The sequence below is a fragment of the Anas platyrhynchos genome, chromosome 1, assembly GCF_047663525.1.
Source record: "Anas platyrhynchos isolate ZD024472 breed Pekin duck chromosome 1, IASCAAS_PekinDuck_T2T, whole genome shotgun sequence".
Classification (NCBI taxonomy): Eukaryota; Metazoa; Chordata; class Aves; order Anseriformes; family Anatidae; genus Anas; species Anas platyrhynchos.
Window position 1 is genome coordinate 142,393,709 of NC_092587.1, and position 17,622 is coordinate 142,411,330.

Here is a 17,622-nt window from a genome sequence, read left to right on the forward strand (position 1 = left end):
CACATCTGTGTATATGTATACATTCAGCAGCGAGGGGCCTGTTAACCCGAGCAGTGTTTTCTCTCCTCCAGATAGATGCGTAATGCACACACACAGTGGTGATACCTGAGGTGTTTGGGGGTGGGGATGCATAATATCTTATAAATTTGAAGTTTTTATCAGGCAGAGCAGATTACTTTAAGCGTTCAATTTCTCAGCGATCCAATTTTATTAGGATTTACTATCATTTGTGCTGCGCATCCCTGGGGAAATAATGCTTTGATTAATGTAATCCTGGGCTGGGATCCGCCACATGCCCCTCTCCCAAGAGAAGGGCCCTGTTTGACAAACAAAAACAGAGCAGCAACTCTTGCAATCTGCACTCACCTTTAGAAAGCCCACAGACACGCACACACGCAAAATGCAGCCACCTCCTCCCCCTAGCCCAAACACAATAGCAGCATTTCAAAACAATGTGCGCTTATTCATTTGCACACAATGCCTCTGATTCAGTGTGGGCTGTACAGTCCAGCCCTCAGCTGCACGGAGCCAGCCCAAAAAGGATACCGCTCTGTTCCCCACTGAGGAGCTGAAGCATCTCCGGGAAGCTCAATGCCTCTCTCTGTGTTTCAGGCTCTCCTTGGGCTCCCAACATTTTCTGCCTCTTTGTTTCCCACTGCAGGCCTTGCTGCAAACTGATTTCAAGGCTGCTCGTGCAACCCACCAGCCCCCAGAAGCTGTCCCCGAGGCCCTTTGGCACGTACCTGGGGGTACACACCCCTCCCTGAGCGGGCCTGGTAAGTGGGTGCCAGCCAGACACCCCGCTCAGCACCCCCTGCTGCGCAGGGACCCCAGGAAACAGCCCCCAGCAGAAAGCGTCACTGCACGCTTTTTGACAGGGAATTGAAGGGACTATTCCTCCCTCTTTTGGGGGTCGCTTGGTTGCTACCAGCTTTGTTCCCAGCCACCAGCACCCCCATTTTGCTTGAGACAAATCCTGGCAGCAAGAAAGAGTTTATAGGGATAAAGGTGCCCAGATGCTTTCCCTTGTCCTCTGTCCACCAGGTGAAGTGGCCGGTGCATATCCATCCCTCTTCCTCCCCAAATCCCTCAAAAACACTATTTTAAAGCTTATTTTCTTCCCTCCTCAACACCAGTGCGCCAGAGGAGGACACCCAGTGACAAAGGAGGGCCCTGGCCGCACTTGGGCCACTTTCTTCCAAGTCCGGCTTGATAAATCCAGGAGGAGGGAGGGACCTGCGGGGCTGGAGATGAGGAGGGATGCGTTTTGAGCCGGGGTGAGCAATGAGATGCTGCTGCCTCCTGCGCGTCCCCGCTGCCCCCCGGTGCGGTGACTCAGCGGTTACGGAGAGCTGGGGGGGGGGGAAGAGGAGGGCGCATGGGGGGGTCCCCCCCTTCCTTCCCTCTTTTCTCTCCTGATGAAAAACGATGCAATTACGTTTCTGCATGCTGATCGGGAGAGTTCAAATAACAAGCTTTAAACGCGTTATCAGGCGCTTGTTAAGGGGAAGGACGGAGGGAGGGGGGTGAAGATAAGGGGGGGGGGGGGAGCGAACCCAGCCGCGCGGTGCGTGGCCGTGCCCCGGGTTCGTGCCCCTGCCGGTGGTCGCACAGCGTGTGCAAGGCTGTATGTCTGCACGTATATGCTCCAGTGAAAGCCTGCTAGAGGAGGAGGTCGGCTCTTCGGCCTGATTCCTCCCCCCCCCCTCCCCGCACTCTGAAAGGGGTCCCGCTTTAAAGCCAGCCCGACCCCCAGCACACCGGGGCGCAAATCGCTGCCAGGAAAAGTTATTTCCACCCCCTTCCCACTCCCTTTCCCTTTCCCCCTGCGGCCCCGGGGGGCATCGACCCCCATTTCGCATCTCCCTCTCCCCACCGGGTCCCTGCCTCTGCCCACCCCCCCGGCCGACCCCAGCCCTCTCAAAGGCTCGGGGAGCCGGACCGGGGCTGGATGCGGAGGGGGAGGAGGGAAGAAAGGCGAGGACATGATGAATAATGTTAACTTTTGACTGTAGGAGTCATGATAGAGTTGAGCGAAGCTGCGGGGAAATATGTCATTTAATCCCGGGGCTACTGAAGTCCCTTTTATCAAGCATCGTGATGCTGGAATTACCCCGCTGTAAAAGCGGCTGAGTGCTTAAAAGTATCCAGCACCGGGGAAAAAACGCATAGATGGGGAGGAACTGGTGTAAAATGATCTCACGGACAAACTAACCGCACGACCGTGAAAACCCCAAGCGGATTAAATAAATAAAAATACATGTGCATTAAAAAAAAAAAAAAAAATGCACGGTAAAACTGTAGCTGCTGCATTCACGCAAGGAGAACAGACAGCGTGTGCATGTTTGTGTGCAATGCCAAAAAGAGCAGCCTTAAGGTTGACCTGCTGCAATCTGCACTGAGCTCCTCAGACAATAGACAAGTTCAAATGTCAAAAAATCTAATAATAAAAAACAGAGCTGCCAAACTGCACGAACTGTTTTCTGGTGTAGCACAATTATTCACCCTCTTATCCACTAAGAGACTGCCAGTCCTTTTGCGCGTAAAAGAAAATCTATGTAATGCATATGGATCTTTCTTTCTTTCTCTTTTTTTTCTTTCTTTCTTTCATTCTATTTTTTTTTCACGTGTGAAACGCTATTGAGATGGCAAGCACGCAAATCAGAATGATATCATGTCTAATAAAAGCGGGGCTAAGGTTTTCACAGTCTTTTACAAAGGACTCCAACTTGTAAATCCCCTTTTTATGTTGCTACATGCACGATTATTCTTATAAATAAAAATCTACATGTTCAAGGAGCCGGATGGTAACTATACATCCCTATGATTTTAACGTCGGTGGGAGCATTAGGTTTCTATCATATGTAATGCGTCTGCGTTGAGCTCAAGTCAACAGATAGATTGTTCCATTCATTTGGCAACTTTCATTACAGTGCGTGCGAGGTGAGCCCTAAGCACGCCACATTGGGTAATATCGGAATTATGCAGCTGGGAGAGAAAGGACCTCTATTTTAAAACCTATCCAGCTTTGCATGTGCGGTCCTGTGTTATTGTTCTAATTTATTACAGAACCAGAAACGCTTTGTTACGCTCAAAACAATAAATAAGGTTGGGAGCGAAGCCTTCATAATAAAAGGTATGGACAAATGAGCCGCCTGCCTATTGTGTTTATCGTTATTATTGTAAGCCTTTAAAAGTAATACGTGTGTTTTCCTGTTTTCTCCAGATTGGTTAGTCTAATATCCCTAGTGCAGCTATCAACGTGGGCATAAGAACTCTGAACTACAGCATGGGTAAGCTTGAGAAACACAGAGCAAATCACATTAGCCAAGAATGCCACAGAGCTGGAACCCAGTCAACTCGGCGTTTTCAGCTGACTGCTGGATTATGCACGGCTGTGTTTTACATATAGCACGCTGTATACGGAATATGTCTCGATGGTTAACATTTTCATTTGTAAATGCTAATGAGGCAGTCGGTCTCCGCCGTTATATCAGGAGATACCTGAGCGTTTCCCACCCTGAGTAAACGACTCCTCAAGACAGTCGCCACGCACTTTCTTTTCCCCACTTCGGTGCCCGTTCCGTTTACACACCCACTTTACACAGGCGTCCCAAATAGGCTCTTAACGGGGCCACTTGAGGCACAAGCCCCAGAACCGCAGCCGGGACAGCAAGTTGTCGCCGAGCTAACTTGTTGCTCGTTTTAGCGGTGGCTTTGCTGCTCGCATTGCCCCGAAGTCTTGCTGCTGCTGCCCATCGCGGGCAGAAAGCAGAGGAGCTAACTCGGGGAGGCTTGGGACAAGCGGGAGGGAGAGGAGATTTTGGGAGAGGGGAGCCTCTGAACCTCGAGCCCGGGGGCTCTGAACTTTGCTGGGCTCCTCAAACTCCAACCCGCCCGCTCGGAGGCGAGGGAAACGTTCACTAAAAGTGCGGCAAAGCTCCAAAAAGCGACCGCCTTTCTGGTGGGAATTGCGCTCTGGAAATGTGTTTCACCGGGCTGGAATATTGCTCTTGCTTGTTTGGCCAAATGCGGTAGGTGGAAAGTTTTGTCCACGCAAATATCTCGAGCGTTTTCCCGCACGGTCAACACACGCTGAGGCTTGACTCCGTTTTCCCAAGGAAGAACCAGCACCACTTTAAATCAAAAGTGGATGTATTCTCGTAGCTCGTTTTCCCTCTTTGCCTACTTTTCTTTCTCTCTGCTTTTTTTTTTTTCTTTTTTTCTTTCTTTCTTTTTGGGTATGCATTAGGTTTTTAGGCGGGGAGTTCATCTTGCCAGCATCTATCATATTTATGGGCTGTGTGATTTCCAGGGCTCCAATTGGTCTTTCCTTTATGGAGGCGAGGAATCAAACTTTCCCAGCCGCACGGAAACCGCTGGGGCTGCAGCCCGGGGAGGAGGGGGGAACAAAGTGCCCTCGTGTGTGTGTCCCCCGGGACCGTGGGGACATCCCTTCGCAGGTGCCTCTGCTGGTGTTGCAGCCCCGCTGGCCAGCCTGCTCCCCAAAGGGGTGGGGGGAGCGACAGCGACGCGGTTGTCGTTGCTGTCCCCTATCGCGACAGCTGGCAGGGCTTGGGGGGAGACGGAGGGGATTTGGGCCAGAGGGCTGACGCTGCGCTTTTGCAAAAGGCCGGAGGGCCGAGCTGTGGTGGGCTAAGTCGTGCCGGCCGTCGATGTGCTTGGTTTTAGCTCGGGTTAACTCCTGCCAGTGTCCCGTCCCGGCTGGCGACAACTTGTGGCCGGGATGGGGGGGCTGGAAGGGGGGCGGCGGGGGCTTCGCCAGTGGGGAAAAGGCGTGAGGGGAGGGAAGGAGGGGCCAGTTGGAGAGGGGGAAAAAAAAACGAGAGAGAAAAAAAAAAAAAAAAAAGAAAAAGCTACTTTTCCAGCTTTAACACTGCAATTAAATATTAAATGATCTTAAAAAAAAATAAATAAAAGAGTCGTTTTATTGCATCTCCAGAGGCTTAAGCGCGTTGTTTGGAAAAAAAAAAAAAAAAAAAAGGAAATAAAAGAAAATAAAAGAAAAAAACCTGCGTGGCACCTCAGGTTGCCCTGAGTTTAATTAGCTGATTTGGCTCCCCCGCAGGCCTCGGCTCCGCTGGAGGCACCGCACCGCCCGGGACACTTTGGGGGCCGCCTGGGAGCCCGCACCCCCTTCCCCACCGCCCCCCTCCCGCCCCGTCGGACCCCTGCTCTCCAGCCTCCAGCATCCCTCCCCCCTGCAAATTTGGGGGTCCCCCAGCCCGGGGCTCCCGGCCACGGGGCTGTGCCCGCTGCGGGAGGGGGCGGCGGTGCCCGGGGGTCCCGAGCATCCCCCGCCGGGCCGTGCCGGGCCGAGCCGTGCCGGGAAGGGCACCCGGGCGCCCCCTGCCGTCCTCCCTCAGCCTCGAAAAAGTTTATTTTGTTCAGCAAGCCGCCTCGTATAAAATTAACGAGAGCCAATAAAATTAGCTTACATGTTTCAACTGTAAAAGTCCAAAACAAAATAAAGCTAGTTTTGGTGAGGCTAAGGAGCTCGGCTTTGGCCGCGCTCTCTTTGGCTGAACTAGGGCCCTTTTATCTAAAGCCCAGTGCACAAACATATAGCTTAATGTGACTAGTGTTCTTCCTTTTATTTCTTTCTCTATGGCAACCAATATGTTCTGCTCAGAAATGTTCCCCCATCAAGGAAACAAATGATCTTGAGGGAGCAGCTCTATACGGCATCTGTTCCAATGGAGCACACAGAGTTAACCCCAGTCAAAAGAGACGCCGGGCACGTCAACAAGAAGTGGAAAATGAGCGATTCTTCTCCCCCCCCCAAATTGAAACCTATCCCTCCCTAGTTTTACAAGCCGTTTTATTGATTCGACGATCGACCGTTTGCAAAGAAGTAACTAATTCTAGGAAATCACAATGATCGCCAGCTATTGTGTGCCCAAAAGAGCAGCCACAGAGGGGGGGAAATATATATATATATATATGTATATTATGCAAATGGGACGGCGAAATGAAAATAAATGAAAGTCGCGTAACGGGATATTGAAGCCTCGGTAAAGTTTGCAGGAGCGGGAGCCGGCCTACTAATTTCAGCCTACATTATTTATCACATTATTTATCGCGCTGACCCCACCGCTAGAAAAGAAAAGGAAAAAAAAAAAAAAAAAAAAAAAAAGAGTTGCGGCTCGTTAGCCTCCACCTCTCAATTAGCCGGAATCGAGGAGGGAAAAGCGGAGCGAGGGGGCAGGAGGGAGAAACAAAGTGCAACCTGCCCTGTAAATCCTCCGGCCCCCTCTCCCCTCGGAGGAGAAGCCGGAGGGATGCCCTGCTTAGTTTTGATTGATTATCCTCTTTCCGACGGACCTGCGCCGCTCCAGCCCGGGATGTTGAGCCCAGCCGGCTGTTCCCTAGCTACAGCGTTAACCCTGTGCGCGCTCCGCACCGCTCCGCACCGCTCCGCACCGCACCGCGCCCGGCCCCCCCCCCGCACCGCCGCCGCCAGCAGGTGCCCGGCTCCCCGCACCCGGCTCCCCCCCCTCCAGGAGCGGCCCCCTCCTCTGCCCCCGAGCCCCCTTTCCATCCCCAAAAGGTTTTCGAGAGCTTTCTCCCCCCCCCCCCCCCGCCCCCTTCCCTCTCCCCTCCATCCCACCCACCCCCTGCCCCGAGCCCCGGCGTTACGATAATTAAGAGTGCCCAGGAAAGTGAAGCAGGGACCCAGAAAAGTCTGAAGAATTGCTTTGCTGCCTCGAGCTTTGGAATGAATCCACGCTTTTTATGTAATATTTCACTAAGGTGGTTTTTGTTGCTGGTGGGATTTTTTTTTTTTTTCTTTTTCCTTTCCCTTTCCCTAAGCCTGTTTCCTTCCAGGCAGTTGCCATGGGTTTCCCTGTCTTGTCCTAGGCTTTTGAAACCCCATATCCAGAAGACTTTAAAGCAAACAAAAGTAGAAGAAAAAAAAAATGTAAAACACTTACCGATCATACTTCCAGGATTTAGAGATTTTTTTTTTAATTTTTGATTTTAATAAGGTGACAGGGGGGAAAATCATGTTCTCAACTCCAGCGAAACGATCCATGTTAAGATTTTCCTTTGCACTGACTCCACTAAGCCCCGCTCTCCACTAGTCTATTATTTTCACCAAAATATATGAAAATTTATGCAAATGAAAATCAGCACTAACTGTTCTCCCCTTGTTATACTTTGGATTTTTTTCCAGACAAAACAATCACACTCGGCAAGGGAGGGGGTGGGAAGAGTTGGGGAACTAAGTTTTTTTGTGTGTTTTGTTTTGTTTTTTTAAAAATAAAAGACATTACTCCGGTTCGAGCTTTATTTTTTTGTTGTTGTTGTCGCGGTTATGAGGGTGTACATTTTTTTATTATTATTATTTGGGGGGGGGGGGATTTCTCGCCCCCCCCCTCCTTTTTTATTAAGAAAGTAGATCTGTTTGCAGAGGCGCTATCACGTTTCATCAGGCCACCTGAGACGGCTTTTGAAAGCGTGTACTGTGAAATTCATAGCAGTAATTTAGACAAAATCCTCACTGTATATTAATGAAAGACGGCCCCATGGCACCGTTCCTATCCTCCCCATTCAGTGTAAACAAAACCACGAGACTCGCTCGGTTTTTGAGCCTGATCCAAGCAAAATCGGCTGGAAAGGAAAACATGGGGTTCTGGCACCGACTATTCAAACGTCTGCACCTGGAGATCTCAGATTTATTCAATGAAATCTGTGTTGGATCTTTTATACATATATAAAAAAGGAACCTTTGGAGGACGCATGGGAACAAAAAAATAAAAAAATAAAAAAAAATAATTAAAAAAAAAAAAAGGGCTCCGCTTAGGGTTTTAGTTCCCAGAGCCCTTCGGAGCTTGGCTCTGATGGGGATTTTTTTTTTCTTTCCCGAGACCTACCTAAGATGGGATCTCGCCAGCCGGGGCCGGGCTCAGCCCAGCGGGCGCCCGTCGGGGGCTCGCCGCGCCGAGGGAGCGCTGCGGGGGGGGCCCGGAGCTCGGCCCCAAGAGCTCGGGGGGGGGACAACGGGGTCCGGGGTGGGGATGCCCCGCACCTCGGGAGCGTGTGCGCGGCGGCGCGTCCCCCTGAACGTCCGACTTGTGTTACTGCGCTGGAAATCCCCGAGGAGCGTTCAATTCGCCCTTGTTTTTGTTGCCACTTTCTCTCTCTCTCTCTCTTTTTTTTTTTTTTTTTTTTTTTTCCCTTTCCCCTCGGTTCACTGAGGTTGCCCGTGTGCGGCAGCATTTCCGCTCGGTCGCATCTCTCCCCCCCCCCCCCCCCAACCACCACCACCACCACCACCCCCTCCCCTTTTCTCTCCGTTCCCCCCGCCCCCCTTAACTCTTTCCGCTGGATGGGAAAAGAGAAATAACCGCGGGGGGTGCGGGCCCGGGGCTTCAGGCCGGCTGCCTGCTGCTCGCCGGGAGAGAACGAGCCCCCCCCCCCATGACGGCGGGACGGAGGCTGGAGGGGGGGGCTCGGGACACGGGGGGAGGACAAAAGGAGCGGGGGGAGGCAGAGAGACGGGAGGGGAGGCTGCGCGGAGGCCGTTCCCGGCGCTGCTCGTTGTTAATGAGGACCCCCCCAAAAAAATAAAAATAAATCCCCCCCCCTCGGTGTGTGTGCCCCCCCCCTCCCCTCTCTCTCTCTCTCTCTCTCCGTGCACGAAGAGTTAAGGGGAGGAGGGGAGGGCCGGCTGGAGGGAAGGAGGCGGGGAGGAGGAGGAGGAGGAGGAGGAAGGGGGGGAAGAGGCCGGCGGAGGGAGGCCGGGGAAAAAAGGGGGGGGGGGTTTGGGGAGGGGGGGGCGACTTCCAGCCCCGACTGCGCTTTGCCTAAATTAACGGGCAGCCAATCGGAACGGCCGGAAGGGGGCCCGGCGGCCAATGGGGGGCGGCGGCGGGCGAGGGGACGGGGACCGGGGGGCTTTGGAGAGGGGGGGTCCTCGGGGGGGGGGGGGGGCGGCGGGCAGACGGCGGCGGGCGAGGGGACGGGGAGGGCGGAGGGGAGGGGGCGGCGCGGGCACGGCCCGGGAGAGGGAGGGAAGGGAGGGAGGGAGGGGAGGGGAGGGGAAGGGAAGGGAGGGAGGGAAGGGAGGAGGGAGGGAAGGGAGGCGGGGAGAGGCGAGCGGCGGGACTCCGGCCCCGCCAGTGCGCGCCGCGAGCCCGGCAGCCCAAGTTGCCCGCCGGAGTTAGTGTATAAAGGATACCATATATGCACACGCACATAACGCACACCTCTCCGGCAAGGCACTCCTCCTCCGCCTCCTCCCTCGAGCGGCCGCTGGAATTAAAATAAAAAAGCAAAACAAACACCAAAAAAAAAAAAAAAAAAAAAAAAGGAGAGAGAGAGAGAGGAGAGAGAGAGAGGAGAGAGAGAAACAATCCGCGAGGTACCGAGAAAATTCAACTTTTGCTGATTTTTTTTTCCACTTTTTCTTTTTTTTTCCAACCGCTTAAAGGAAAGGTAGAGAAATCTATATATATATATACATATATATATAAAAAACAAAAAGATGTCTTATCCAGCCTGTGACTCTAGCAAGAAGGCTCCGGCAGGACTCTTGTTTCAAAGGGGACAAAGTGCTCCGGCGGCAGCACAACTTTGAGCAATGCATCATCGCCGCCACCGCCACCATCATCATCGTCACGGGAAGTTTTCGTAGGACACCGAGCAAAAACTTGCAGATAAAAGAGCAAAGAGGAGACCGAGGAGCCGAGGCGAGAGGCGGAGAGAGAGACAGAGAGACAGAGGAGGAAAAGAGCCCCCCGCCGCCCCGAGCCTTCAAGGAAAGAAGAAAAGGAAAAGTTTCGCTCGGAGAGGGGAAGGCTGCGAGGTGGAGATGTACTCCTAGGGGAGCGGAGGGGAGAAGGCACGGGGGCTTTCCGATCCCCCCCCCGCCGCTTCTTTTTCGCTTTTTAGCCTTTGTTTGGTTTCCTCCCAGCGAGCAGCGAGCAGGCGGCGGAGGACAACCCCCCCCCCTCCACGTTCCGTATACAATTTGTGTGTTTTCTTTTTTTTTTTTTTTTTTCCCGGAGAGAGAAAAAAAAGAAAAAAGAGAGAGAAAAAAAAAAAAAGCCAAAAAAAAAAAATAATACAACGACCACAGAAGGGGAAGGAGGAGAAGAAGGCAAGGCGAAGGCAGCGCGGAGCCGAGGCAGGACGGGCGGCGGACGGGCGGCCGGCGGCGCGGCGCGGAGCGCTAGCAGGTGAACCCCGCGCCCCGGCGCCCCGGCGAGGCTGGGAAGGCGGCGGCGGCGGCGGCGGCGGCGGCGGCGCGGGCGGCGGCCCCGGCAGCGGCCCCGGCAGCGGCGGGCAAGGGCGCTCGGCCGGCAGCCGGCGGCGCGGCGGCGGCGGCGGCGGCGCGGCGGGGGCGAGCGGCGGGCGGCGGCGGCGGCGGCGGGCGCGGGATGGCCGCGGCCACGTCTAACCCCTACCTCCCCGGCACCGGCATCCTGGCGGCCGGCTCCATCGTCCACGCGGACTCGGGCGGCGGCGGCGGCGGCGGCGGCGGCGGCATGCAGCCGGGCGGCGTGGCCGTCACCTCGGTGGCGGCGGGCGGCTACCGCGGCGACCCGGCGGCCAAGATGGTCCAGAGCGACTTCATGCCGGGCGCCATGGCCGCCAGCAACGGCGGCCATATGCTGAGCCATGCCCACCAGTGGGTGACAGCCCTGCCCCACGCCGCCGCCGCCGCCGCCGCCGCCGCCGCCGCCGCCGCCGAGGCCGGCTCGCCCTGGTCCGGCAGCCCCGTGGGCATGACGGGCAGCCCCCAGCAGCCGCCGCCGCCGCCCGACGTGAAGGGCGGCGGCGGGCGCGACGACCTGCACTCGGGCGCGGCGCTGCACCACCGGGCGCCCCACCTGGGCCCCCCGCACCAGGGGCACCCGGCGGCCTGGGGCGCGGCGGCGGCGGCCGCCCACCTGCCCTCCATGGCCGGCGGGCAGCAGCAGCAGCAGTCGCTCCTCTACTCGCAGCCCGGGGGCTTCACGGTGAACGGCATGCTGAGCCCCCCCCCCGGCGGGCAGAGCCTGGTGCACCCCGGGCTGGTGCGCGGCGAGACGCCGGAGCTGGGCGAGCACCCCGGGCACCACCACCACCACCACCACCAGCACCCCGGGCACCACCCGGCGCACCACGGCGGCGTCAACAGCCACGACCCGCACTCGGACGAGGACACGCCGACCTCCGACGACCTGGAGCAGTTCGCCAAGCAGTTCAAGCAGCGGCGGATAAAGCTGGGCTTCACGCAGGCCGACGTGGGGCTGGCGCTGGGCACCCTCTACGGCAACGTCTTCTCGCAGACCACCATCTGCCGCTTCGAGGCCCTGCAGCTCAGCTTCAAGAACATGTGCAAGCTGAAGCCTTTGTTGAACAAGTGGCTGGAGGAAGCCGACTCCTCCACGGGCAGCCCCACCAGCATCGACAAGATCGCGGCGCAGGGCAGGAAGAGGAAGAAGCGGACCTCCATCGAGGTGAGTGTCAAGGGGGCCTTGGAGAGCCACTTTCTGAAATGCCCCAAGCCCTCCGCCCAGGAGATTACGAACCTAGCGGACAGCCTGCAGCTGGAGAAGGAGGTGGTCAGGGTTTGGTTTTGCAATCGGAGGCAGAAAGAGAAACGGATGACCCCCCCGGGGATCCAGCAGCAGACCCCCGACGATGTCTACTCGCAGGTCGGCACCGTCAACTCCGACACGCCGCCCCCTCACCACGGACTGCAGACGAGCGTGCAGTGAGGGGCACCGACAGGGCCGGGGAGAGAGGGGGACGGGGAGGGAGCTCGGGGCACCGCGGGCCGGGCCGGGCCGGGCACCGCCGCACCGGCCCCGGCCCCAGCACCGGCTCCGGCACCGGCCCCGGGGCAGCGGTACCGGCAGCGGCAGCGCCGCGCACACCCGCTCGCTCACACACACACACACACACACACACACACTCACACACACACTCACACCCGCACGCACGCACTCACACACACGTACACACACACACACACACGGTCCAGGCTCGTTCAGACTGCTTGTGTTTATATATATATGGATAGAGGCGTGCATCTATATATATATATATATATGGGAGAGCGAGACCAAGAGGGAGCGGTGGAGGAAGGATCCGAGCGAGAGCGTTTAGACTGTGCTGGGTAAAACGGGGCGGAGATGCGGTAATGCACCAAAACTGCAGATGTGGCGGGGGGTTGCTTGTGGGAACAGGGGTTGGCCGGGTGGGTTTTCGTTTGGTTTCTTTAGGGTTTTGCTTTTTTACTCCCCCACTTACCCCTCTCTCGCAGCGAGGAACGCCACTGATGTCTGCACCTCTTCTCTCCCCTCCTCCCCCCCCCTGCACTCTCCCCCCTATCCCCAAAAGGGCTCTGTTCTCTGAATCACAGAAACTTTTTCCCCCCCTTTCTCCCTCTCTTTTTTTCCCCTTTATTTTTCCTCCTTGTTTATTTTTTTTTCTTCCCCCTTTTTTTTTCTTTCCCCCTCTTTTTTTTTCTTTTCTTTCCTTTATTTTTTTTTCTTAAATGGGAGCAATCCAAAAAAAAAGGGAAGCAGAAGCAAAATAATCTGATTAATCAGAGGGAGCCTGCTGCATTCCAGCACCCTGTTTTTCTTGGCCAAACTGGAGAATTTTGGTGCAAGGCAGACATCCACTCTGAAAACATATATATCTATATAGCTATATATTCTGCAAAAATGAAAAGGGCCACTTTTTCCAGGAAAAAAAAATATGCACACAGCACTAAAAACAAGCAGACTGCATAGGGAAGCAAATACATATATATATATTTATCTATATATATAGGTATAGCTATAGAACAAAAATATGGAAATAAATGCCCGCACACCGAAAACTGACCCCGAGGAGAGAGGGGGGAGGGACAGACACCGGGGGGAGGGTGGGAGAAGGAGAGGTTGTTGGTCCCTAAAGTTCGAGCTCTGTAGAAGGACTTTGCATGAATTAAGGGAACCAGCGAGAGAAAGGGAAATAATTCAGGGCTGTCAAAGTCCTGCTCCTGACGGCTGCCAATCACCATGGAAGAGTCATAAAAAAAAAAAAATCCACTGCTAATATTTTTTTTATTAATATTTTTATTTTTTATTTCTGGACTGATTCAGATAAAGGGATTTAGAAGGACTGAGCATCTGCAGCTGCACTTATCTGAACTTCTCCTCTCCTAAATCCGTTGCCAACTTTGATTGAATGGGTGCTGTGGATGTGATTATATAATACTGCCATTTCCAAGCAGTGTTTTTGGTAGGTTTTAATAAACAGACTTTTCAAAAAGACGGCAATATAGAATTGTTAGATCCGTTGTTGATCTAAAAAAAAAAAAAAAAAATTTGCTTTATATTTTCATTAAATGACTTCTTTTAATATTTTATTCAGAATACCTATGAACTGCTGCAAAACGGTAATTTATTTTTTCCCCAGATCTTGTATTACGTGTTTTTTTCAGACGAGCACAAATCAAAATGAAATGAAAATATGGACAGTTGTTAGGTAATAAGGGTATCTTTTGATGTGATAATTTGATTGTAATTTAATTTGAGTAGTGATTCCGTAAGAGCTGATTGAGAAAATAAATTTGTTAGAATGAAAGAGTCTGTGTCTGATGCATAAACCACTGTGTCGAAAGAAAAAAAAAAAAAAAAAAAAAAAAAGTTCTCGGAAGGCAAATGCTGCAAAAGCTGATGTGAGGGGCTCCCCCAAGCCCAACCTGCTCTCCGCACACCGCTCGGGGTCCCTGGGGCTGCAGCCTGCCAGCATCCCCGCCGGGTGCTCAGCACAATCCTCGCTCTTTCTCAGTCAAAATTATTAATATCGTCCTCCACCCGCACAGGGACCCCGTGGCATGGGAAAGTGAGGCGAGATTAGAGGTGATAAAGGGCCACGTTTCTCCGAGAGGGGCTGGTAGCGTTTGGATTTAGGATCGCCCTTCAGGGGCAGGGCATGCCCGAGTGTATCCGCCGATAATCAATGGCCGATGCTGAAAGCAGGGATGTTTCCAAAAGTTCACTCTTGTTTTCTCTCTTCTCAAACTAAGGCTCGGGGAGGGGAGGGGGGCGAGCTATCAATTCTTTTGAAGCATTTCGTGTCTGTGCAAAGATTGGGGTTTGATTTATCGAAGGAGAGGGTGCTTTTTTTTCTTATTTTTCCCCAGAAGGATATACAGGATAATGCTTCCAGCATCCTCCGCACGGTTCACCGTTTCTGTTGCTGCTGTTGTTTGTGGTTGGTTTAGGCTTTTTCAATGGGGTGTGAAGTGGTGTAGCAAGAGTTTTTTTGTTTTGTTTTGTTTTTCTCTCTCTGCGGTAGTGCTGCCATACCTTCTTCGCGAGCAAGCGTGCGTGTTAGTGGCGGTGAAGCTGCCGCTGGATGCGGTGGGTAAGCCTGTCAAATTGAGCCGCTGAATTGATGGCGATGTGCGGACAAGTGACTGACCGTTTCGGCTCGCTTCATTCTGAGCCGGGGACGTGGTGGGAAGCGGATAGCTGCTGCATTTAACGCCTCAGCCCGCCCCCACTAACGCTGTACGGGAGAATAAGGTTTGCTTTTATGATCCATCCAGTCCGTGGCTCCTTCCTCGCCTTCCTCTCCCTCCCCCTCGACCGCTCCCCCCTCTCCTCCCCCACCCTCCCCATCCCTCGCTTCTCTACGTGCTATGGACGCAGGGGTTAAAACCCCAGAAAACCGCCGGAGAAACAACAAAACATTTATTCCTTGCAGATAGGCCCGGTGTCAGTCCATAAATCACGGGCGAGCCGAGCGTGCCGGGATGCGGTACGCGAACGCCGCTCAAACAGCACCGCCGGTTCGACCCGGGAAACCCTAAAGGCCCTGCTAACACGGAAGAACAAATAAGAACGGTGATAACGGTGATTAAAAAAAAATAAAACACAAAGGGAGAAGGAAAAAAAAAAAAGAAAAAGCCTGAAAGGGTAAAGGACGCTGCTTCTTTGTTCGCTGTAGCAGGAGCCCGGCCGGTGTCGCGCTTATGGGAACCGGCCCCGGGGCGCAGGCGGCGGGCGCTCGGGACACCCGGTGCTGGCACCTTGTGGGGGGGACACAGGGGGCCGTGGGGCACGGGGAAGGGCTGGTGACATTTCTCGGCGGGGTTCGGTTCCTGGGATTTGGCTGGCAACAAAGAGCTAACATCCAGGCTTGGCGCTGGTTGCCATTAGAAGGCAACCTTTGCGGTTTTGCTGCGTACGAGGAGCTGGGATTTAAAGGCTTTGGTAGCTTGCGGTTGTAGGGACTTGGAAAATGTGCCCGGTTCCGTCTGCTCGTCATGCACAAAAAAGTCAGGCCGCGCTCGTGTCCCCCCTCCGCTCCCCCCCATCACCCCCCCATCATCATCCTCCCCCCCCCTCCCCCCGAAACTGAATCCTCTGAATGTATTTGGGAATTTCAGGGCTGTGAGCCTGCGAGATAACCAGGGGTAGATAATCACGGGGAGGTTTGGCGTTAAGGGTGATATTGTTACACGTGTAAATAATGAAAATATTGTTATAGATCGCCAGATCTCCTAATGAATTTCGTAATTGTGTTCATTTATAATATCAGTGTTCTGTGCTTGGTGACTGAGTCGGCATCATTTTCCTTTTCTCCTTCCTTTTTTTTTATTTTTTTTTCTTCCTACCTAAAGGAAAGCCAAATGCTTTTACAAAGTTCTGTTTGCTCAGTCTGGGTAATCCCGAGATGTGATTATTTATAGTTTACATTCTCATCTCCTGCGGTCCTCTGCTACGCCCTGGTCTTCTCACTCCCATCCCATCCTTCCCCCGTCTCGTCTGTGTACAATAAATCATTTTCAGGTGTATTTAAATAGTCATCTCACCGCTGCCGGGCCGCGTGTTTCCCGGGATTCAGCCAAGAGCTCTGCCTTGGTTGAAAAACGCAGCGGTCCCTCTCGGAAGTGATCTCTAAAGAATCCTCCTGCTTTAATGTAGTGACTCGTGTTTGCACATTGCAATGTTCCCAACTCGTTTTGTACGGCCGGGTTTTCTTGGAACGCTTAGGGAATAATCGGTTCCGATAATTTTATCAATGAGTGTAACATTTGAAATAATCTTAACAATCCGTTTTTTTTTTTTTTATTTTTAATTATATATTTGTAAAATATTTATCCTGTTGAAAGCAACAACAATATTGTCGTATTTATTCGTTTATTTTTGTAATAAATGCTCGACGCCTTCAAGCTGCTACTTCCATCTATTTACGCAGGTAGCCCTTTAGGGGCACAGTCCTATTTGTTCCAGTTCGCACGAGAGCGTAAAATCACGTCTGGGGCTGGCAGCTGCGGGACAGCACTGTAGGCATGAGCTCCTTCGCCACATGCAGTGTAGTTTGCTTAAGTTCCAGGGTAATTAATCAAACTCTAAAAGGGATGCAACAAGTCCTGGCCTCGGATGCGGGCGAGGAAGGAAGGGTTTAAGGCGAGGAGGAGGTGGCGAGGCCCCCAGGAGCTCAGGTAGGGCGAGGAGGATGGCTCAGGGCAGCGGAGGCACATGGCCAGCGAGCCCACCAGGATTTTCAGTTGCAGTTTGCGATAATTGAGCGGGTGCAGCCTTCAATGGGAGGCTTGAGAAAGGCGAAAAGAAAGGGAGCGAGCGACCCCGTGGTATCAATGACACAGCAGTAGGGAGCTTTGCTTTTTTCTTTTTTTTTTTTTTTTCTTTTTTTTTTTTCCCTTTTTTTTTTTTTTTTTTTTTCCTTCTCCTTTGCCCGACAGAGGCTTTGGTGAGACAAAAAACGGAGGGGTTAAGGCCTGATCGAGGGGAGGCTAGCCTCCCTCCCGGCCTCCCCGCCGCCAAACGAGCAGCGGCACCGGGGCGCTCCGGGACCCCTCGGGGCCGAGGCCACTCGCGGGCGCCCCACGCGTGGGCAGCCCGGACGAGGCGGCCACCGCTCCCTTCCCCGGCCCCAACCCCGACCCTAAGTCCGACCCCAAACCCCGTCCTCGTCCCCCGAGGACCTTGTGGGGGGCTCCGGTGGGTCCGGGGCCGTGCCGGGGTGCGGCGGGCGGGCGGCTCGGTGGCGGCGGCGGCTGCTGCGGGTCCCCCAAGTTGTGTTCCTCGTGGCGCCCATTGAGCAAAAAACCGCACGATCCTTTCTCCCCGATTTAAATTTCGCGGATGAATTACCATACAGCGGTTGCTTAGCAACTAAATTCAAGCCGGGCTAAGAATATGCAAGCTTTTTGTATTCTCATTAATAAAAATGCCACTCTGACACAGCAACCTGACTTTGGATCACTGCAACTTCTGTAAAAGCCATAGGAGAATACAAACCGGCTCCCCCGTTTAATTACAGATCAGAGTGGCTTGAAATGTGATGTTTTGTTAATCTATCTCCCTAAAAGCGATGTAAAAAATAACGGCTTTTCAAGAGCAGTGGAAAACTACTTTTTTTTTTTTTTTTTTTTTTTTTTTTTTTTTTTTAATGGAGCTGTCTCCTGGCGCTGCTGATAGCTGGAAAGCGAAACCTTTCGGAGTCCTGCAGCCGAGCATCCTCTCTCCCCCCCTTCCGTTTTCGGTTTGCTGAAATCAAAAAAACATGAAGACTTTCAGAGCCACGGGGGAAAAATGCATATATGTATTAAGCTGCAGCCCACCAGCGCGTTAGGGA

At 53.4% G+C, this 17,622-nt stretch overlaps 1 protein-coding gene and 1 long non-coding RNA gene across 2 annotated transcripts in view; one reads left to right on the plus strand and one right to left on the minus strand.

The window, feature by feature from the left end:
- LOC106020156 (uncharacterized) overlaps positions 1–7,352 on the minus strand; it is a 62,979-nt gene extending 55,627 nt beyond the window's left edge. The window contains exon 1 of the long non-coding RNA XR_005262800.2: positions 6,957–7,352. This is a non-coding gene — a long non-coding RNA (uncharacterized lncRNA). The remainder of the gene's footprint in view (positions 1–6,956) is intronic.
- A 2,973-nt stretch (positions 7,353–10,325) lies between these two features.
- On the plus strand, positions 10,326–16,247 carry POU3F3 (POU class 3 homeobox 3). Its single transcript, XM_038173258.2, has one exon. The coding sequence runs from the start codon at positions 10,407–10,409 to the stop codon at positions 11,730–11,732; it is 1,326 nt and encodes a 441-aa protein (XP_038029186.1). The 5' UTR covers positions 10,326–10,406; the 3' UTR covers positions 11,733–16,247.
- The last annotated feature ends 1,375 nt before the right edge of the window (positions 16,248–17,622 follow it).